Source organism: Ascaphus truei, chromosome 7, assembly GCF_040206685.1.
Source record: "Ascaphus truei isolate aAscTru1 chromosome 7, aAscTru1.hap1, whole genome shotgun sequence".
NCBI classification, from domain to species: Eukaryota; Metazoa; Chordata; class Amphibia; order Anura; family Ascaphidae; genus Ascaphus; species Ascaphus truei.
Window position 1 is genome coordinate 110,728,306 of NC_134489.1, and position 22,852 is coordinate 110,751,157.

The 22,852-nt window shown below is 52.4% G+C and overlaps 1 protein-coding gene across 1 annotated transcript in view; it reads left to right on the plus strand.

Moving 5' to 3' along the window:
• Positions 1 to 22,852, plus strand: part of LOC142500019 (kalirin-like) — a 297,527-nt gene that overhangs the window by 214,852 nt on the left and 59,823 nt on the right. The window contains exons 8-15 of the mRNA XM_075610076.1: positions 2,201 to 2,267; positions 6,876 to 6,979; positions 11,139 to 11,208; positions 13,793 to 13,879; positions 16,808 to 16,900; positions 17,422 to 17,472; positions 18,365 to 18,442; positions 22,071 to 22,244. Coding sequence (XP_075466191.1) covers positions 2,201 to 2,267; positions 6,876 to 6,979; positions 11,139 to 11,208; positions 13,793 to 13,879; positions 16,808 to 16,900; positions 17,422 to 17,472; positions 18,365 to 18,442; positions 22,071 to 22,244 — 724 coding nt within the window. The remainder of the gene's footprint in view (positions 1 to 2,200; positions 2,268 to 6,875; positions 6,980 to 11,138; positions 11,209 to 13,792; positions 13,880 to 16,807; positions 16,901 to 17,421; positions 17,473 to 18,364; positions 18,443 to 22,070; positions 22,245 to 22,852) is intronic.

A 22,852-nucleotide genomic window follows, 5' to 3' on the forward strand; every position in this document is an offset into this window, starting at 1 on the left:
GTGAGACTCAGTAATCAGTAATACTGCCTTGTAATGAGCGAGACTCGGTAATCAGTAATCCTGCCTTGTAATGAGTGAGACTCAGTAATCAGTAATACTGCCTTGTAATGAGCGAGACTCAGTAATCAGTAATACTGCCTTGTAATGAGCGAGACTCGGTAATCAGTAATACTGCCTTGTAATGAGCGAGACTCAGTAATCAGTAATACTGCCTTGTAATGAGCGAGACTCGGTAATCAGTAATACTGCCTTGTAATGAGTGAGACTCAGTAATCAGTAATACTGCCTTGTAATGAGCGAGACTCGGTAATCAGTAATACTGCCTTGTAATGAGTGAGACTCAGTAATCAGTAATACTGCCTTGTAATGAGCGAGACTCGGTAATCAGTAATCCTGCCTTGTAATGAGTGAGACTCAGTAATCAGTAATACTGCCTTGTAATGAGCGAGACTCAGTAATCAGTAATACTGCCTTGTAATGAGCGAGACTCGGTAATCAGTAATACTGCCTTGTAATGAGTGAGACTCAGTAATCAGTAATACTGCCTTGTAATGAGCGAGACTCGGTAATCAGTAATCCTGCCTTGTAATGAGTGAGACTCGGTAATCTGTAATACTGCCTTGTAATGAGCGAGACTCAGTAATCAGTAATACTGCCTTGTAATGAGTGAGACTCGGTAATCAGTAATACTGCCTTGTAATGAGCGAGACTCGGTAATCTGTAATACTGCCTTGTAATGAGTGAGACTCGGTAATCTGTAATCCTGCCTTGTAATGAGTGAGACTCGGTAATCTGTAATCCTGCCTTGTAATGAGCGAGACTCGGTAATCAGTAATCCTGCCTTGTAATGAGTGAGACTCGGTAATCAGTAATACTGCCTTGTAATGAGTGAGACTCGGTAATCTGTAATACTGCCTTGTAATGAGTGAGACTCGGTAATCTGTAATACTGCCTTGTAATGAGCGAGACTCGGTAATCTGTAATACTGCCTTGTAATGAGTGAGACTCGGTAATCTGTAATACTGCCTTGTAATGAGTGAGACTCGGTAATCTGTAATACTGCCTTGGAATGAGTGAGACTCAGTAATCTGTAATACTGCCTTGTAATGAGTGAGACTCGGTAATCTGTAATCCTGCCTTGTAATGAGTGAGACTCGGTAATCAGTAATACTGCCTTGTAATGAGTGAGACTCGGTAATCAGTAATACTGCCTTGTAATGAGTGAGACTCGGTAATCAGTAATCCTGCCTTGTAATGAGTGAGACTCGGTAATCTGTAATCCTGCCTTGTAATGAGTGAGACTCGGTAATCTGTAATCCTGCCTTGTAATGAGTGAGACTCGGTAATCTGTAATACTGCTTTGTAATGAGTGAGACTCGGTAATCAGTAATACTGCCTTGTAATGAGTGAGACTCAGTAATCTGTAATCCTGCCTTGTAATGAGTGAGACTCAGTAATCTGTAATCCTGCCTTGTAATGAGTGAGACTCAGTAATCAGTAATACTGCCTTGTAATGAGTGAGACTCAGTAATCTGTAATCCTGCCTTGTAATGAGTGAGACTCAGTAATCAGTAATACTGCTTTGTAATGAGTGAGTATCAGTAATCAGTAATCCTGCCTTGTAATGAGTGAGACTCAGTAATCAGTAATACTGCTTTGTAATGAGTGAGTATCAGTAATCAGTAATCCTGCCTTGTAATGAGTGAGACTCGGTAATCTGTAATACTGCTTTGTAATGAGTGAGACTCGGTAATCAGTAATACTGCTTTGTAATGAGTGAGACTCGGTAATCAGTAATACTGCCTTGTAATGAGTGAGACTCAGTAATCTGTAATCCTGCCTTGTAATGAGTGAGACTCGGTAATCTGTAATACTGCCTTGTAATGAGTGAGTATCAGTAATCAGTAATCCTGCCTTGTAATGAGTGAGACTCGCTTGTGATAGTGTGTGAGACACAGGCCTGAGGAATAAGACACCCTTCCAATGAATGAGTGTGTTTACCTACATATGAGTAACACAAGTTGGCTGCGTCCGGCGAAACGCGCACCCTGCCGCGCAGAGCGGTATAAAGTGAATATTAAACACTGACTTCTCCTGGCTGCAGCTGCTTTGTGCTGTAACACCTCAGGGTAAGATGCCCCCCTGCGTATTAGAGCCGTGCTCTCTGTATAGTAACTCGGGTCTCCTCTGGGCTCCACAGGTTTGTCCTGAATGAACTGGTGCAGACGGAGAAAGATTACGTGAAGGATCTCGGAGTCGTGGTGGAGGTAAGTGCCGCTCCGAAACTCGGCACATCTATTGCCAAATCCTTCTTTGTGTTACTGACCGGGAGGCCTGAAACTCACCGCTGCGCTGCCAGGGAACGCGAAGGGTTAATGCATATCCATCTAGTGTCGTCATACTCACTCCCACTTTATGTTTTGTTTGCAAAGAGAATTGTGAACAATTCCTCCTCTCCTGGAGAAGAAATAACTGCGCGATCCTATGTGGGAAAGTCCCGCGCTTCTCCGCGTCACTGCGCCGCTTTCTAGGGAAGTCCCGCGCTTCTCCGCGTCACTGCGCCGCTTTCTAGGGAAGTCCCGCGCTTCTCCGCGTCACTGCGCCGCTTTCTAGGGAAGTCCCGCGCTTCTCCGGGTCACTGCCGCGCTTCTCCGGGTCACCGTGTCGCACTTCTCCGGGTCACTGCCGCGCTTCTCCGGGTCACTGCCGCGCTTCTCCGGGTCACTGCCGCGCTTCTCCGGGTCACCGTGTCGCGCTTCTCCGGGTCACTGCCGCGCTTCTCCGGGTCACTGCCGCGCTTCTCCGGGTCACCGTGCCGCGCTTCTCCGGGTCACTGCCGCGCTTCTCCGGGTCACTGTGCCGCGCTTCTCCGGGTCACCGTGTCGCGCTTCTCCGGGTCACTGTGCCGCGCTTCTCCGGGTCACTGCCGCGCTTCTCCGGGTCACTGTGCCGCGCTTCTCCGGGTCACTGCCGCGCTTCTCCGGGTCACCGTGCCGCGCTTCTCCGGGTCACTACTGCGCTTTTCCGGGTCACTGCCGCGCTTCTCCGGGTCACTGTGCCGCGCTTCTCCGGGTCACCGTGCCGCGCTTCTCCGGGTCACTGTGCCGCGCTTCTCCGGGTCACCGTGCCGCGCTTCTCCGGGTCACTGTGCCGCGCTTCTCCGGGTCACTGCCGCGCTTCTCCGGGTCACCGTGCCGCGCTTCTCCGGGTCACTGCCGCGCTTCTCCGGGTCACTGTGCCGCGCTTCTCCGGGTCACTGCCGCGCTTCTCCGGGTCACTGCCGCGCTTCTCCGGGTCACTGCCGCGCTTCTCCGGGTCACTGCCGCGCTTCTCCGGGTCACTGTGCCGCGCTTCTCCGGGTCACCGTGTCGCGCTTCTCCGGGTCACTGCCGCGCTTCTCCGGGTCACTGCCGCGCTTCTCCGGGTCACTGTGCCGCGCTTCTCCGGGTCACTGCCGCGCTTCTCCGGGTCACTGCCGCGCTTCTCCGGGTCACCGTGCCGCGCTTCTCCGGGTCACTACTGCGCTTTTCCGGGTCACTGCCGCGCTTCTCCGGGTCACTGTGCCGCGCTTCTCCGGGTCACTGTGCCGCGCTTCTCCGGGTCACTGCCGCGCTTCTCCGGGTCACTGCCGCGCTTCTCCGGGTCACCGTGCCGCGCTTCTCCGGGTCACTACTGCGCTTTTCCGGGTCACTGCCGCGCTTCTCCGGGTCACCGTGCCGCGCTTCTCCGGGTCACTGCCGCGCTTCTCCGGGTCACTGCCGCGCTTCTCCGGGTCACTGCCGCGCTTCTCCGGGTCACTGCCGCGCTTCTCCGGGTCACTGCCGCGCTTCTGCGGGTCACTGCCGCGCTTCTCCGGGTCACTGCCGCGCTTCTCCGGGTCACTGTGCCGCGCTTCTCCGGGTCACTGCCGCGCTTCTCCGGGTCACTGCCGCGCTTCTCCGGGTCACTGTGCCGCGCTTCTCCGGGTCACTGTGCCGCGCTTCTCCGGGTCACTGCCGCGCTTCTCCGGGTCACTGCCGCGCTTCTCCGGGTCACTGCCGCGCTTCTCCGGGTCACTGTGCCGCGCTTCTCCGGGTCACTGCCGCGCTTCTCCGGGTCACTGCCGCGCTTCTCCGGGTCACTGCCGCGCTTCTCCGGGTCACTGCCGCGCTTCTCCGGGTCACTGTGCCGCGCTTCTCCGGGTCACTGCCGCGCTTCTCCGGGTCACTGCCGCGCTTCTCCGGGTCACTGCCGCGTTCTCCGGGTCACTGCCGCGCTTCTCCGGGTCACTGCCGCGCTTCTCCGGGTCACTGCCGCGCTTCTCCGGGTCACTGCCGTGCTTCTCCGGGTCACCGTGCCGCGCTTCTCCGGGTCACTGCCGCGCTTCTCCGGGTCACTGCCGCGCTTCTCCGGGTCACTGCCGCGCTTCTCCGGGTCACCGTGCCGCGCTTCTCCGGGTCACTGCCGCGCTTCTCCGGGTCACTGCCGCGCTTCTCCGGGTCACCGTGCCGCGCTTCTCCGGGTCACTACTGCGCTTTTCCGGGTCACTGCCGCGCTTCTCCGGGTCACTGCCGCGCTTCTCCGGGTCACTGCCGCGCTTCTCCGGGTCACTGCCGCGCTTCTCCGGGTCACCGTGCCGCGCTTCTCCGGGTCACTGTGCCGCGCTTCTCCGGGTCACTGCCGCGCTTCTCCGGGTCACTGTGCCGCGCTTCTCCGGGACACTTTGCCGCGCTTCTCCGGGACACTTTGCCGCGCTTCTCCGGGTCACTGGGCCGCGCTTCTCCGGGTCACTGCCGCGCTTCTCCGGGTCACTGCCGCGCTTCTCCGGGTCACTGCCGCGCTTCTCCGGGTCACTGCCGCGCTTCTCCGGGTCACTGCCGCGCTTCTCCGGGTCACTGCCGCGCTTCTCCGGGTCACTGTGCCGCGCTTCTCCGGGTCACTGTGCCGCGCTTCTCCGGGTCACTGCCGCGTTCTCCGGGTCACTGCCGCGTTCTCCAGGTCACTGCCGCGTTCTCCGGGTCACTGCTGCGCTTCTCCGGGTCACTGCCGCGCTTCTCCGGGTCACTGCCGCGCTTCTCCGGGTCACTGCCGCGCTTCTCCGGGTCACTGCCGCGCTTCTCCGGGTCACTGCCGCGTTCTCCGGGTCACTGCCGCGTTCTCCGGGTCACTGCCGCGCTTCTCCGGGTCACTGCCGCGCTTCTCCGGGTCACTGCCGCGCTTCTCCGCGTCACTGCGCCGCTTTCTAGTACAAATATTGGGGGGAAATCCTTTATTTCATTGTCCTTGTGAATTTTCTAAGAACGGCGTTATCACTGTGATACGTGCAGCGGGTCTCCTTACATGTGTCTAATAATTACCCTCTAAACCAGGACTGGCCAACGCCTGTCCTCAAGGGCCACCAACAGGTCAGGTTTTCAAGATTTCCCTGCTTCAGCACAAGTGGCTCAATCAATGGCTCAGTCAAAGACTGCATCACCTGAGCTGAAGCAGGGATATCCTGGCCTGTTGGTGGCCCTTGAGGACTGGAGTTTCCCACCCCTGTGCTAACCAATGCTGTGTGTCTTATTGATTCCTGCTGTTGGTTTTGTGCTCGTACCGAGTATTAGGGTTAAGGGCCATTTGGAAATCTGACAAAGTGATCTTGATTTGTGGAGTAGATGTTAAATATAATGAGAGAGACGGACCCATTCTGCACCGCAGGGTCACAGTATTATCCCGCATGCATTGCATTCTGGGTGTATTACTTGGAATAACGCAGAACAAAGTGACGCGGGGATTCCTATGGTGCGGTGATCATGGCTTCTGATATACAGCAGTACTTTGTAAGAAGTCTCAACAATAACGTTCTATATCAACCTTTCTCCAGCATTAGAGCTGACTGCAGGATGTGGGGCTGAGAGAGGTGATCAGGGCGGGTTAGGGAACACTGCAGCCAGGAAGCCAGGACTTCACTGTGCGCTGTTTCTGGCAGTGAATCTAACACTGACATGTATCACTGCAGCTGTATTTATACATAGGAAAATCATCTTAATGAGCCCAAGAATTAGGACAGAGGTCATCCGCATACTCATCTGCTGATGGTGCCTTTCTTTAACCGCCCAATTTGCAACGCACTCCCCGTGGGATGTGATTACACGTGCAGACTGTGCCGGTTTTAGGCAGCACTGTTTTATTTAAGTGGGATTGCCAAATACCTGAAAAATCAATCCCCGGGCTCAGAGAATGGTACAGTCACAACAGAGTTCCTGCTGGGGGGAGAGGGGTGTCGGGTCTCTATCAATTAAATAAAGTGGGATTACTCAGTCATGTAACAGCCTACATCATGTTTCACTCTTATTTAATAACGTAGAATAAATAATGATATATAATATACACATATTACCAAGGTTTCATATATAATATAGACATATCAGCTTTGATATCGAATCTATAGATATTACCAAGTTTGATAAACAATATACACATATTAACAGGTATGCAGGAAAACAATACTGAATAGAACAGAATTCACAGTTGATTTGGTTGTACCTCACCGAGGAGGCACATTGCAGCAATCCCAAATATGCAAAGATCCGGAACAGAGTTTTGACAAAGAAGTACCTCTTAAACATGAGCTGCAGCTTTAACCACTCAAATACTAGATCGAGCAACTAGTGATTAAGGTATTTAACAAGGCTACAAAAAGAATGGGTGACAGTGGCCCCACTGGTCTTGTGCTTATCCTAATACTACTTCACTATGTTACACTGTATGAGGGGATGTAGCAGTATATGTTGCTCTCGAATTCCTGACATGGTTAGTCAGAGCTTGTGTGAAATCTTGTTTACGCTGATGCCAGAATAACACCCGCATAATCCCCAGCCTTTTTACTGAATGCAACTGTCATCCTTTTCCAGAGCTTCATACCGAGGATGGAAGAAAAAGGCGCTCCGGAAGATATGAAAGGGAAAGACAAAATTGTGTTTGGCAACATTCACCAGATATACGACTGGCACAAAGAGTGAGAAATGCTACTATTCCAGAATATTAAAGGGCTTCCTTGGGGAGGGGGGAGTAATGACAATTATAGGGGGCCATATCCCAAATAGTGCATGCACACTCACAGCTCAAAACAAATACCTTGTTGTTTCTTGTCTGCTCTAAATGTAGGAAACCCTTTTGTCGGGTGTCTATTAATGTCATCCAGGGGCGTTTAAACCAGACTGTGAGTTTGTTGATGCAGAGAAAATGGAGACGCTTGGTGCAGACTTTGCTCTAATACTGTATGTACAGTGTGATCGCTCCCATTCGCTGCCTCCAAACCACAAGCGTAACGCAGACCGCTGAAAAGCCAAAAAAGGAGGAACAATGTCTCCTTAATAATGCGTAGGCCCTTTCTGCTGGAGAACTGTCAGGCAGGGAAGAGGTTAAGAAAAGAATGTTTTCATTATGTTCCCCAAGATAACCTCCTATACAGCCCCCTCGTTTTCACGCTTTAATGGCTGTTGAGGAACAATCGCTCTCACTGTTCCCCCCGTCCATGTATTTCCACGTCTAGTAATTCAGGCGCAGTATTTGTGTGTAACATTCGGAACTCGCATTCCATCCGATGTGCATTATAACGTGGCCGCCAGTCACCTGAGACTAAGCTCGCAGCCCCGACGCGCACTCCCCGTGTGTACTAACCTGCCCCGGCGCTGTGTACTAACCTGCCCCGCGCTGTGTACTAACCTGCCCCATCACTGTGTACTAACCTGCCCCATCGCTGTGTACTAACCTGCCCCCATGCTGTGTACTAACCTGCCCCCGCACATACTCCCCGCGAAGCCTGTGTACTTACCTGCCCCGGTGCGTACTCCCCGCGAAGCCTGTGTACTAATCTGCCCCCGTGCTGTGTACTAACCTGCCCCCGCGCTGTGTACTAACCTGCCCCCGCGCTGTGTACTAACCTGCCCCCGCGCTGTGTACTAACCTGCCCCGCGCTGTGTACTAACCTGCCCCAGTGCTGTGTACTAACCTGCCCCAGCGTGTACTCCCCACGAAGCCTGTGTACTAACCTGCCCCACGCTGTGTACTAACCTGCCCCGCGCTGTGTACTAACCTGCCCCAGTGCTGTGTACTAACCTGCCCCAACGTGGGATGCAGACACTGACAGGATGGGGGTACATGGGATGCAGTCCCTGACAGGATGTGGGTACGTGGGATGCAGACACTGATAGGATGGGGGTACGTGGGATGCAGACCCTGACAGGATGGGGGTACGTGGGATGCAGACACTGATAGGATGGGGGTACGTGGGATGCAGACACTGACAGGATGGGGGTACGTGGGATGCAGACACTGACAGGATGTCGCTACGTGGGATGCAGACACTGACAGGATGGGGGTACGTGGGATGCAGACACTGACAGGATGGGGGTACGTTGGATGCAGACACTGACAGGATGGGGGTACGTGGGATGCAGACACTGACAGGATGGGGGTACGTTGGATGCAGACACTGACAGGATGGGGGTACGTTGGATGCAGACACTGACAGGATGGGGGTACGTGGGATGCAGACACTGACAGGATGGGGGTACGTGGGATGCAGACACTGACAGGATGGGGGTACGTGGGATGCAGACACTGACAGGATGTGGGTACGTGGGATGCAGACACTGACAGGATGGGGCTACAAGTGATGCAGACACTGACAGGATGGGGGTACGTGGGATGCAGACACTGATAGGATGGGACACGTGGGATGCAGACACTGACAGGATGGGGGTACGGGGGTGCAGACACTGATAGGATGGGGACACGTGGGATGCAGACACTGACAGGATGTGGGTACGTGGGATGCAGACACTGACAGGATGGGGGTACGTGGGATGCACACACTGACAGGATGGGGGTACGTGGGATGCAGACACTGATATCATGGGGGTACGTGGGATGCAGACACTGACAGGGTGGGGGTACGTGGGATGCAGACACTGACAGGATGGGGGTACGTGGGATGCAGACACTGACAGGATGTGGGTACGTGGGATGCAGACACTAACAGGATGTGGGTACGTGGGATGCAGACACTGACAGGATGGGGGTACGTGGGATGCAGACACTGATAGGATGTGGGTACGTGGGATGCAGACACTGACAGGATGGGGGTACGTGGGATGTAGACACTGACAGGATGGGGGTACGTGGGATGCAGACACTGACAGGATGGGGGTATGTGGGATGCAGACACTGACAGGATGTGGGTACGTGGGATGCAGACACTGACAGGATGGGGGTACGTGGGATGCAGACACTGACAGGAGGGGGGTACATGGGATGCAGACACTGACAGGAGGGGGGTACATGGGATGCAGACACTGACAGGATGGGGGTACGTGGGATGCAGACACTGACAGGATGGGGGTACGTGGGATGCAGACACTGACAGGATGTGGGTACGTGGGATGCAGACACTAACAGGATGTGGGTACGTGGGATGCAGACACTGACAGGATGGGGGTGCGTGGGATGCAGACACTGACAGGATGTGGGTACGTGGGATGCAGACACTGACAGGATGGGGGTACGTGGGATGCACACACTGACAGGATGGGGGTACGTGGGATGCAGACACTGACAGGATGGGGGTACGTGGGATGCAGACACTGACAGGATGTGGGTACGTGGGATGCAGACACTGACAGGTTGGGGGTACGTGGGATGCAGACACTGACAGGATGTGGGTACGTGGGATGCAGACACTGACAGGATGGGGGTACGTGGGATGCAGACACTGACAGGATGGGGGTACGTGGGATGCAGACACTGACAGGATGGGGGTACGTGGGATGCAGACACTGACAGGATGGGGGTACGTGGGACGCAGACACTGACCTGTGAGTTTCTCTTTGTCAGTTAAAATGTTTTCTTTCTAAAATAACATTTTTCATTGTATGTAACTTTCAGATTATCCTCCAGCAGAACAGATACTTAGTACTAATGTGGGGCCTTTAATAAATCCGCTACTTGAAGTTACATTTTTTTGTGGCGTATTTGCTATATTTGTTCATTATAAAGCCCTATGTCCAGACGTGGGATCCCACGGACTCTCTTATTTCTTTCTTATTTCTTTACCTTTTCTTGGGTGAATATTAAACGTGGCTAACGTGGCCCATCTGTTCCACTTCTGACTTGTTAGTGAAATGATTCAGCAGAACATGTAATACTTTAATCACAATGTTCAAATGCCCTGTACACCTTTATGTTCACTGACCCACGCTCAACCTGTGCCACCGACCCCTGCACAACCTGTGCCACAGACCCAAGCACAAACTGTGCCCCTGACCCACGCACAACCTGTGCCCCTGACCCACGCACAAGCTGTGCCACTGACCCACGCACAACCTGTGCCACAGACCCAAGCACAACCTGTGCCACTGACCCACGCACAGACTGTGCCACCGACCCCTGCACAACCTGTGCCACTGACCCACGCACAACCTGTGCCACTGACCCACGCACAACCTGTGCCACTGACCCACGCTCAACCTGTGCCACCGATCCCTGCACAACCTGTGCCACTGACCCAAGCACAAACTGTGCCCCTGACCCACGCACAACCTGTGCCCCTGACCCACGCACAAGCTGTGCCACTGACCCACGCACAACCTGTGCCACAGACCCAAGCACAACCTGTGCCACTGACCCACGCACAACCTGTGCCACTGACCCACACACAACCTGTGCCACTGACCCACGCACAACCTGTGCCAATGACCCACGCACAACCTGTGCCACTGACCCACGCACAACCTGTGCCACTGACCCACACACAACCTGTGCCACTGACCCACGCACAACCTGAGCCATCGACCAACACACAAACACACCTGCCTAATCTGTGACGTCGACCCACGCATAACCTGTGCCACTTTTCCTGTTATCCAAAACGATTACTTTGCAGGCGTCATACTGAAGAGGACAGGCGCTGGCAGGGGCGCTGGCAGGGGCGGTGGCAGGGACTTTGCGTAAGGGGTTAAAACGGGATTTTTAGAAACATTAGTGGTTTAAATCAGGCATTACAAGGGTTAAGTAGCTAAAGCTACGACTCGAGTTACTAGAGAAATGCGTGTAACATGTCCGTGGTTTCTGTGGCTCATGTATTGGCTAATTGCTTTGGTTTTGTTCTGTTGCAGTTTTTTCATGGCAGAATTACAGAAGTGTCCACAGGAGCCGGAGCGGCTGGCACAGCTCTTTATAAAGCACGTGAGTTCCAGAATGGCCACGGTCTGTAACAATCCGTGGTTCGTGTATACAGTGTCTCCCTTATCCCTGCTGTATACTCACACTCTGGTACACGTAGAACACGTCACTTCGTGCTGGGTACATATTTTTGCATTTGTATATTTAGATATTTTAATACCAGAAATGTGTGCAGAGCGCGCACAAGGTAACGTGCAGAGCGCGCACGAGGTAACGCGCAGAGCGCGCACGAGGTAACGCGCATCTGCTCCTCCAAGGCCAGGAATATGTTTTCCTCGGATACATTTGGTGCCGCAGTTTATCCCGCGGGAGACTTAGATAAATATACAACAGTAACAAAGTAACCCGACGCGCTTCCGATGTGACACAGTATGTCATCCATTTCTATAGGCTTTTCTTATCATACATATGGGTCATTTCGTTTAATACATCTCCCGCCAGCCTGCTGGGTTTGTGTGGCTGGGTTTGTGTGGCTGGGTTTGTGTGGCTGGGTTTGTGTGCCTGGGTTTGTGTGGCTGGGTTTGTGTGGCTGGGGTTGTGTGGCTGGGTTTGTGTGGCTGGGTTTGTGTGGCTGGGTCCCGCCAGCCTGCTGGGTTTGTGTGGCTGGGTTTGTGTGGCTGGGTTTGTGTGGCTGGGTCCCGCCAGCCTGCTGGGTTTGTGTGGCTGGGTTTGTGTGGCTGGGTTTGTGTGGCTGGGGTTGTGTGGCTGGGGTTGTGTGGCTGGGTTTGTGTGGCTGGGTTTCTGTGGCTGGGTTTCTGTGGCTGGATTTGTGTGGCTGGGTCCCGCCAGCCTGCTGGGTTTGTGTGGCTGGGTTTGTGTGGCTGTGGTTGTGTGGCTGGGGTTGTGTGGCTGGGTTTGTGTGGCTGAGTTTGTGTGGCTGGGTCCCGCCAGCCTGCTGGGTTTGTGTGGCTGGGTTTGTGTGTTTGTGTGGCTGGGTTTGTGTGGCTGGGTTTGTGTGTTTGTGTGGCTGGGTTTGTGTGTTTGTGTGTTTGTGTGGCTGGGTTTGTGTGTTTGTGTTTGTGTGGCTGGGTTTGTGTGGCTGGGTTTGTGTGTTTGTGTGGCTGGGTTTGTGTGTTTGTGTGGCTGGGTTTGTGTGTTTGTGTGGCTGGGTTTGTGTGTTTGTGTGTTTGTGTGGCTGGGTTTGTGTGTTTGTGTGGCTGGGTTTGTGTGGTTGTGTGGCTGGTTTTGTGTGGCTGGGTCCCGCCAGCCTGCTGGGTTTTTGTGGCTGGGTTTGTGTGTTTGTGTGGCTGGGTTTGTGTGTTTGTGTGGCTGGGTTTGTGTGGCTGGGTTTGTGTGGCTGGGTTTGTGTGGCTGGATCTGTGTGTTTGTATGGCTGGGTTTGTGTGTTTGTGTGGCTGGGTTTGTGTGTTTGTGTTTGTGTGGCTGGGTTTGTGTGTTTGTGTGGCTGGGTTTGTGTGGCTGGGTTTGTGTGTTTGTGATTATGTGGCTGGGTTTGTGTGTTTGTGTGGCTGGGTTTGTGTGTTTGTGTGGCTGGGTTTGTGTGTTTGTGTGGCTGGGTTTGTGTGTTTGTGTGGCTGGGTCCCGCCAGCCTGCTGGGTTTGAGTTTCTGGGTTTATGTGGCTGGGTTTGTGTGTTTGTGTGGCTGGGTTTGTGTGGCTGGGTTTGTGTGTTTATGTGGCTGGGTTTGTGTGTTTGTGTGGCTGGGTTTGTGTGTTTGTGTGGCTGGGTTTGTGTGTTTGTGTGGCTGGGTTTGTGTGTTTGTGTGGCTGGGTTTGTGTGTTTGTGTGGCTGGGTTTGTGTGTTTGTGTGGCTGGGTTTGTGTGTTTGTGTGGCTGGGTTTGTGTGTTTGTGTGGCTGGGTTTGTGTGTTTGTGTTTGTGTGGCTGGGTTTGTGTGTTTGTGTGGCTGGGTTTGTGTGGCTGGGTTTGTGTGTTTGTGTGGCTTGGTTTGTGTGTTTGTGTGGCTGGGTTTGTGTGTTTGTGTGGCTGGGTTTGTGTGTTTGTGTGGCTGGGTTTGTGTGTTTGTGTGGCTGGGTTTGTGTGTTTGTGTGGCTGGGTTTGTGTGGCTGGGTTTGTGTGTTTGTGTGGCTGGGTTTGTGTGTTTGTGTGTTTGTGTGGCTGGGTTTGTGTGTTTGTGTGGCTGGGTTTGTGTGTTTGTGTGGCTGGGTTTGTGTGTTTGTGTGGCTTGGCAGTGACGTCACAAGGCTGGTTTGCCCTCATTGGCTGAACCGCTCAGGTGACCCGACCATTGCGCAACAAAAACAAATTCTCTTGTCTGCTGAAAACGCCGTCGCGCTTCATCGCGTGCTCTATGGCCGGCCTCGGAGGTGCGGCCTGTTCGCGCGGTCGCGCTTCATGGCGCGCTCTATGGGCGGCCTCAGAGGTGCGGACTGTTGTTCTCGCCGCGCGCATACGGTCGCGCACGCTATGTTCGTGGCCTTACAGACTCCATGCTGTCTGTGATCATTAGAAGTATTTCTGTTCTACTCATTACTAATATACCTCTTGGCAGTCCTGGGGCACCTCACTCGGTTAGAGCGCATCTCATTAGAAGACGGTCTCGCGTTACCGAGCGTGAGGCCCATTCTTTACAATAGCGGCGAGCGGTAAACGTGTTTGTGTTTGTAGGAGAGAAGATTGCACATGTATGTGATATACTGCCAGAACAAGCCACGCTCGGAGCACGTCGTCGCCGAGTACGACTCATTCTTTGAGGTAAGAGACGCGTTTTCTCGGCTTTGTGATGTTGCTGATGAAGCATCAATAAATGTATCAAAAGTAGGCGAACAGCAGCATTAGATAATGAGTATATCCTGCACCTCTCATTCCTTCGCTCCGCTTGTCTTTATTGGGCAGTCCACGCAATGTCCTACGTGTGTGTTATTAAATAAATCCGTTCTGTAGTATTAGACCCGGGTCCCGACCTTTATGTGCCCAAGGTCACACGTGGGAATTCAGGAGTGAGTGGCGAGTACCAACCAACTAACGCAAGTGCACACACACAAAATACACTTACCTCTCTCTCCCTCACGCTCCCACCTTTCCCCCCCACACCCACCTACCTCTCTCCCCCGTCACCTCTCATTTCCCCCACCTCTCTCTCCTTCTCCCCCACCCCCCTCCCCAATACACTTGCACTGCTGGGGACGGGGGCTAAAACCTGCTATAGAAATCAAAGGGTGCTTTAAAACTCATTCAAAATGGCATTAAGAGATGAATAATAAAAAAAAAAAAATTAAGTGTTAATAATACTACAGAACTGATTTATTTAAAAAATCACACACGGATTGCTTGGATTTCTCCTTTAAAGAGCACAGATCTTAGGTTCTCCCTGGTCTCCTTCCCCTCTGCATGTTCTCCCTGGTCTCCTTCCCCTCTGCATGTTCTCCCTGGTCTCCTTCCCCTCTCTATGTTCTCCCTGGTCTCCTTCCCCTCTGCACGTTCTCCCTGGTCTCCTTCCCCTCTCTATGTTCTCCCTGGTCTCCTTCCCCTCTGCATGTTCTCCCTGGTCTCCTTCCCCTCTGCATGTTCTCCCTGGTCTCCTTCCCCTCTGCATGTTCTCCCTGGTCTCCTTCCCCTCTGCATGTTCTCCCTGGTCTCCTTCCCCTCTGCATGTTCTCCCTGGTCTCCTTCCCCTCTGCACGTTCTCCCTGGTCTCCTTCCCCTCTGCACGTTCTCCCTGGTCTCCTTCCCCTCTGCATGTTCTCCCTGGTCTCCTTCCCCTCTGCACGTTCTCCCTGGTCTCCTTCCCCTCTGCACGTTCTCCCTGGTCTCCTTCCCCTCTGCATCTTCTCCCTGGTCTCCTTCCCCTCTGCACGTTCTCGCTGGTCTCCTTCCCCTCTGCATGTTCTCCCTGGTCTCCTTCCCCTCTGCATGTTCTCCCTGGTCTCCTTCCCCTCTGCACGTTCTCCCTGGTCTCCTTCCCCTCTGCATCTTCTCCCTGGTCTCCTTCCCCTCTGCACGTTCTCCCTGGTCTCCTTCCCCGCTGCATGTTCTCCCTGGTCTCCTTCCCCTCTGCACGTTCTCCCTGGTCTCCTTCCCCTCTCTATGTTCTCCCTGGTCTCCTTCCCCTCTGCATGTTCTCCCTGGTCTCCTTCCCCTCTGCATCTTCTCCCTGGTCTCCTTCCCCTCTGCACGTTCTCCCTGGTCTCCTTCCCCTCTGAATGTTCTCCCTGGTCTCCTTTCCCTCTGCATCTTCTCCCTGGTCTCCTTCCCCTCTGCACGTTCTCCCTGGTCTCCTTCCCCGCTGCATGTTCTCCCTGGTCTCCTTCCCCTCTGCATGTTCTCCCTGGTCTCCTTCCCCTCTGCATCTTCTCCCTGGTCTCCTTCCCCTCTGCACGTTCTCCCTGGTCTCCTTCCCCTCTGAATGTTCTCCCTGGTCTCCTTCCCCTCTGCATCTTCTCCCTGGTCTCCTTCCCCTCTGCATGTTCTCCCTGGTCTCCTTCCCCTCTGCATCTTCTCCCTGGTCTCCTTCCCCTCTGCATGTTCTCCCTGGTCTCCTTCCCCTCTGCATCTTCTCCCTGGTCTCCTTCCCCTCTGCATGTTCTCCCTGGTCTCCTTCCCCTCTGCACGTTCTCCCTGGTCTCCTTCCCCTCTGCACGTTCTCCCTGGTCTCCTTCCCCTCTGCACGTTCTCCCTGGTCTCCTTCCCCTCTGCATGTTCTCCCTGGTCTCCTTCCCCTCTGCACGTTCTCCCTGGTCTCCTTCCCCTCTGCATCTTCTCCCTGGTCTCCTTCCCCTCTGCACGTTCTCCCTGGTCTCCTTCCCCTCTGCACGTTCTCCCTGGTCTCCTTCCCCTCTGCATGTTCTCCCTGGTCTCCTTCCCCTCTGCACGTTCTCCCTGGTCTCCTTCCCCTCTGCATGTTCTCCCTGGTCTCCTTCCCCTCTGCATGTTCTCCCTGGTCTCCTTCCCCTCTGCATGTTCTCCCTGGTCTCCTTCCCCTCTGCACGTTCTCCCTGGTCACCTTCCCCTCTGCATGTTCTCCCTGGTCTCCTTCCCCTCTGCACGTTCTCCCTGGTCTCCTTCCCCTCTGCACGTTCTCCCTGGTCACCTTCCCCTCTGCATGTTCTCCCTGGTCTCCTTCCCCTCTGCATGTTCTCCCTGGTCTCCTTCCCCTCTGCACGTTCTCCCTGGTCTCCTTCCCCTCTGCATCTTCTCCCTGGTCTCCTTCCCCTCTGCACGTTCTCCCTGGTCACCTTCCCCTCTGCATGTTCTCCCTGGTCTCCTTCCCCTCTGCATCTTCTCCCTGGTCTCCTTCCCCTCTGCATGATCTCCCTGGTCTCCTTCCCCTCTGCATGTTCTCCCTGGTCTCCTTCCCCTCTGCATCTTCTCCCTGGTCTCCTTCCCCTCTGCATGTTCTCCCTGGTCTCCTTCCCCTCTGCACGTTCTCCCTGGTCTCCTTCCCCTCTGCACGTTCTCGTCTCTTCGGAGTGGGGTCGGCTCGGGTACCAAGGAAGTGAAAAGCATCTCCGGCAGCAGCCAATCAGAAGACGGGATGTCACTTCCCCTCTCACTGATTGGCTGACGCTGGCGCGTTCCCATGTAGTTAGGCTAAAAATCATATTGTAAATGCACCCCAACGAACCCCAATACCAGAGGAACCCGCATCGTGTTCTCTAACATCTGACTCTGATCCGTTTCTAGGAAGTGAAGCAGGAAATAAACCAGAGATTCACAATTAGTGATTTCCTCATCAAGCCGATCCAGCGGATAACAAAGTATCAGCTGCTGCTCAAGGTGAGTGAGGAAGGAAAGAAACATAATGCTTTAGATGCCGCTATGTATTATTTATCTCTTCATTGTGCGTCCGTTCTGGAATTCCCCTTTTTAAAGGTCCGGTCCTAAATACCCCCTAATATTGTGAACCTCGGTGTAACTGCAACCCAGGATTTCTCAAATACTCGGAGACATCGGTTCCGGACATTCCCTTGCGGGTTGTGAATCCTTTTATCAGTTCTGAATGACGAGTTCTGTACGGATAAAGAGATTTGAGGTCTGTGACGTGTAAGAAGACCTCTTCTATTAGTTTGTGCAGAGGTGTCACGACCTGCAGCTCCAGCCTTCTTCTCATGGAGCCGGCGGGTGCTTTCTCTTGTGGATATAACGCTGCTGTGGTTGAGGTCTCCTTCTCGCTGGTATTTGCTGCACAGTTTATCCTGTATTTGGGATCACACTAGTACGAGGTTCTCTGTAAATCCAATGACACACGGACTTGAAACCCAATGACTCCGTCTCTGTCCCCTGCTCTGTCCCTGCAGGACTTCCTGAAGTTCAGCGAGAAGGCCGGCCTGGACTGCTCCGACATTCAGGTGAGTCGTTTGACGGTAGGTGTTCTCGTTAGGTACATTTAATGGGCCTTAACCCTTTCAGTGCTGCCTCCCGCACACTGCGATCGCGTAATCGCAGCGTGACTGATCCCGGGAGAGGAAGTGAAGGAGTAGTCCTCTCCTGATCCTCTGCCGGGCTTCACAGGAGCACAGGACCCAATTTTCCCCCCGGAAAACCAGCGCCCGTGACTGGGTCTCTACCAAAATGTGCCCCATGGTGTGCCAGACCTCAGGATGGGGTGGCTACGTCACGTGGCATCTAAAGCGTTAACCCTCCGGGTGCTGGAGAACCCTGCAGCAAATTGCAGATTTATTGTTGGTATTTTAATAAAAGCAAAATCATAGAATTAAAAATATATAAATATATATAATATATGTTTAACATAAATCTCTATAGCCCTGTCGCCAAGAAACCTACATGATATTTAGTGTCACAGGCAGTAGTGGAAGTGACGTTACACACAGTGATACTGTTGTCGAATTCCTGGATAGCACAATTTGTGTGTGTGGGGGGGTGGGGGGGGAGGGGGGTGACGACGAGGTGTTTGTAACCCCATATATGTGTTTACATTAAATGCTGGATAACAAATACAACTCCTAACACCTGAATCCAGTGACAAGTCACGCACAGGCACTATAGGGGTGTGACGTGTGCGCATCATACACATGTGAGTAAGGAAAGGAACATAAGATTAGACAAATCCCCAAATTAGCAGGAAGTGTGATACACCGACACACCCGGGAGCGTGTGACGGGCACACAAAGCGTCACTTTCCTGGGACTCCAGCTTCGGATAGACCAGCAGGGGTTATACACCGCGGGGCGTTTTTTTCTGCGCCCCTAATCTGACGCCGTCCTGCTCTTTATTGCACAGAAATCAGTGGCGCTGATGTGCCTTGTGCCGAAACGCTGCAACGACATGATGAACTTGGGGCGCCTGCAGGGATTCGAGGTGAGGCTGGGGGTGATACTGTATCATGTGGGGGTATAGGCGCGGTGTGTTAACCCCTTCACTCCCATAGGGGCTCAGCAGTACATTGCTTCTCATGTTGTGTTGCCTTTGCCAACTCTGTGCCCGCTTATGGCGGAGCTTTAGATCAGCTAACTGGCACATTTCCACATCTCTTGGTGTCAGTGGAGTAAGAGATTTGGGCATTATTGTGCCCTGCTTGCTTTGTATTTGGAGGAGTTAGTAATGTGCCACGTTCTGTATCTGGGGTCATCTTCTGTCTCCCATCCAAATATGTGTACCAGGCCCAGACATTCCGGGCTGATAGGTCTGTGTCACATGAAGAATCAGAGGCTGAGTGTGTAATGAGACCTGTTTCCTGTGTTACCTGTGTTACCTGTTGCCTGTGTTACCAAGCAGTTCCCCTGCCTCGCCAACAAGGGCTGCTGTGTTTGCTGTCAGGGGGCCTAGCTAAGCAGATCAAAGCTGAGTTGTCTCTTCTGGCAACAGAGAGTATTTAATCAGAAATGTAGTTTTAATGCCAGGTGCATGTGCTAGGGAGACCACATGGAAATGTGCTGCTCATTCTGGCCGCGTCAGAGGCAAAACAGGGGTTAATTTTTAACTGGCATGACTTAAATCCTGTTCATCTGGTTCATATTACATCTGGTGTGCAGACTGGCTGCATTGTACCGAGGAGGAGATTATTATAAAACTGACCTGACAGTCTCAGAATGACCGGGGTGGGGGGGGGGGGGGGGGGGACTCCCCGGGGGGGAAATGTGAATGCAAATAAGTTCCACCAACACCGCTTTTATCATGTATTAATATGTCTATATATCTGTTATTTATTTGCAAGTGGGTTTATGCGGTTTGTTCAGGACTGATCACAACCTTCCAGGTGCTGACTGATAGGATAACGTGCAGACTGATAGGATAACGTGCTGACTGATAGGATAACGTGCTGACTGCTCGGATAACGTGCAGACTGATAGGATAACGTGCTGACTGATAGGATAACGTGCTGACTGACAGGATAACGTGCTGACTGATAGGATAACGTGCTGACTGATCGGATAACGTGCTGACTGATCGGATAACGTGCTGACTGATAGGATAACGTGCTGACTGATCGGATAACGTGCTGACTGATCGGATAACGTGCTGACTGATCGGATAACGTGCTGACTGATCGGATAACGTGCTGACTGATCGGATAACGTGCTGACTGATAGGATAACGTGCTGACTGATAGGATAACGTGCTGACTGATAGGATAACGTGCTGACTGATCGGATAACGTGCTGACTGATCGGATAACGTGCTGACTGATAGGATAACGTGCTGACTGATAGGATAACGTGCTGACTGATAGGATAACGTGCTGACTGATAGGATAACGTGCTGACTGATCGGATAACGTGCTGACTGATCGGATAACGTGCTGACTGATCGGATAACGTGCTGACTGATCGGATAACGTGCTGACTGATCGGATAACGTGCTGACTGATCGGATAACGTGCTGACTGATAGGATAACGTGCTGACTGATAGGATAACGTGCTGACTGATAGGATAACGTGCTGACTGATAGGATAACGTGCTGACTGATAGGATAACGTGCTGACTGATAGGATAACGTGCTGACTGATCGGATAACGTGCTGACTGATCGGATAACGTGCTGACTGATAGGATAACGTGCTGACTGATAGGATAACGTGCTGACTGATAGGATAACGTGCTGACTGATCGGATAACGTGCTGACTGATCGGATAACGTGCTGACTGATCGGATAACGTGCTGACTGATCGGATAACGTGCTGACTGATCGGATAACGTGCTGACTGATCGGATAACGTGCTGACTGATCGGATAACGTGCTGACTGATAGGATAACGTGCTGACTGATAGGATAACGTGCTGACTGATAGGATAACGTGCTGACTGATAGGATAACGTGCTGACTGAACAGGATAACGTGCTGACTGATAGGATAACGTGCTGACTGATAGGATAACGTGCTGACTGATCAGATAACGTGCTGACTGATAGGATAACGTCGGATAACGTGCTGACTGATCGGATAACGTGCTGTCGCAGGGCCGGGCATTATTAATTCCATCACTCCGCACCGAACATTGTGCTCCCAGTGACGGACATCTCATAATTACTGTGTCCATATGGGTCTCATCTGCTTAGTATTGTATATTATTTGATCCGTTCCTCATGTTGTGTCACTGGCTTCTTTAACTGTGTCATTAAAAAAAATGTCCTCAAAGTCTCTAAATGAGCAGTTCTGCTTTCTCAGGACAGCAGTTTAAGGCCAGGTCCCAGTGGCCGCGGCAGCGCGCCACACCCCACAGCGGCGCGCGCCACACCCCACAGCCCTCTATGGGATCTTTATTTGGCGCCCAGCTAGGGGCCCGGAAACTCTGCGCGGGCTGATTTCATGCTAGTTACAGTTTCACGCTGACACTCACTTGTAAGTTACGTTGTTGGAAATGTATATGGTGCAGATGTTATAACTGCGTGCAAAATGTTGAAATGTAATCATTTGTAAGTCTGTTTAATTGTATCTAAAATGACATTATAATAAGCTTGTGGCCCTTCAACTCTGAAACCTGTTGTAGGGCCCGGCTGTAACCTGTCCTGGATCTGATTTGATACATTGTAATCTGGAGCTTAGGGTGTGAATTCCTGCCGTGCCTCTGCCCTTTCTCTCTTGTACTTCCCCTTATTGTTCTAGTTGGTTATTTCATGTACAGACTGTGCAAATATATCGGATTATTTTATTTGAGAGGTGGAGAAAATATTCCCCATTCAGTCAAACAATACGCCGTTTCTGAAACACTTCTCTCTCCGACGCGTTTTCATGGTATCAGTCCTAATAAATGTCTCACCGCCACGAGATCCTCCTGGGACTAACCCTTTAATAATATGTGGCGGGTGCTGTAAACCCCATGGTCCCCGCACAAACCCCAGTGCCGTTGAGACGTCCGGTTAACGTGCCGTTGATACGTCCGGTTAACGAGCCGTTGATACGTCCGGTTAACGTGCCGTTGAGACGTCCGATTAACGTGCCGTTGATACGTCCGGTTAACGTGCCGTTGATACGTCCGGTTAACGTGCCGTTGATACGTCCGGTTAACGTGCCGTTGAGACGTCCGGTTAACGTGCCGTTGAGACGTCCGGTTAACGTGCCGTTGATACGTCCGGTTAACGTGCCGTTGATACGTCCGGTTAACGTGCCGTTGATACGTCCGGTTAACTTGCCGTTGATACGTCCGGTTAACGTGCCGTTGATATGTCCGGTTAACGTGCCATTGATACGTCCGGTTAACGTGCCGTTGATACGTCCGGTTAACGTGCCATTGATACGTCCGGTTAACGTGCCATTGATACGTCCGGTTAACGTGCCGTTGATATGTCCGGTTAACGTGCCGTTGATATGTCCGGTTAACGTGCCGTTGATACGTCCGGTTAACGTGCCGTTGATATGTCCGGTTAACGTGCCGTTGATACGTCCGGTTAACGTGCCGTTGATACGTCCGGTTAACGTGCCGTTGATACGTCCGGTTAACGTGCCATTGATATGTCCGGTTAACGTGCCATGTTTTCCGTTCCCAGGGAAAGCTCACCGCTCAGGGGAAGCTTCTCCAGCAGGACACGTTCTATGTGATCGAGCAGGAAACACGGACTAAAGAGCGAAGGGTTTTCCTCTTCGAGCAGATAGTCATCTTCAGTGAGCTTCTCCGGAAAGGCTCCGCCACCCCGGGATACATGTTCAAACGAAGCATCAAGGTGAGACCTGGAGAATAAGCATGTTGCAGGGCGTGTGCAGCGCCCGCCAGGGGCAGCTACTGGGGCAAAAAAATGTCTGTTTGTAAAGGGTTCCTTCCTGTTCTAGTATGTGTGTATGCATGTGTGTATGTGTGTATGTGTGTATCTATGTATGTGTGTATGTGTGTATCTATCTATGTATGTGTGTATGTGTGTATCTATGCATGTGTGTATGTGTGTATCTATGTATGTATGCATGTGTGTATCTATGTATGTGTGTATGTGTGTATCTATGTATGTGTGTATGTTTGTGTGTATGTGTGTATCTATGTATGCGTGTATGTATGTATATTTTTTTATATAGCACCGACACGGTACAAACACAATACAGTACATGGAATTATAATAATACAATAAGCACAACAGAGTCCGACAATAGGAAAGGAAATCCCTGCCCCGGAGAGCTTACAATCTAAGAGGTTTGATGGGAGAGTTACAGAGGCAGCAGGTGAGGGAATAAGTGCTGTAGATGGCAGAGCTTGGCCACAATGGGTGGTAGGAGTGACTGGTTGTGGGACAGTAACCGTGAGTTCAACGTACTGGGAAGCGTCATTTGAGAGGGGAGTTTC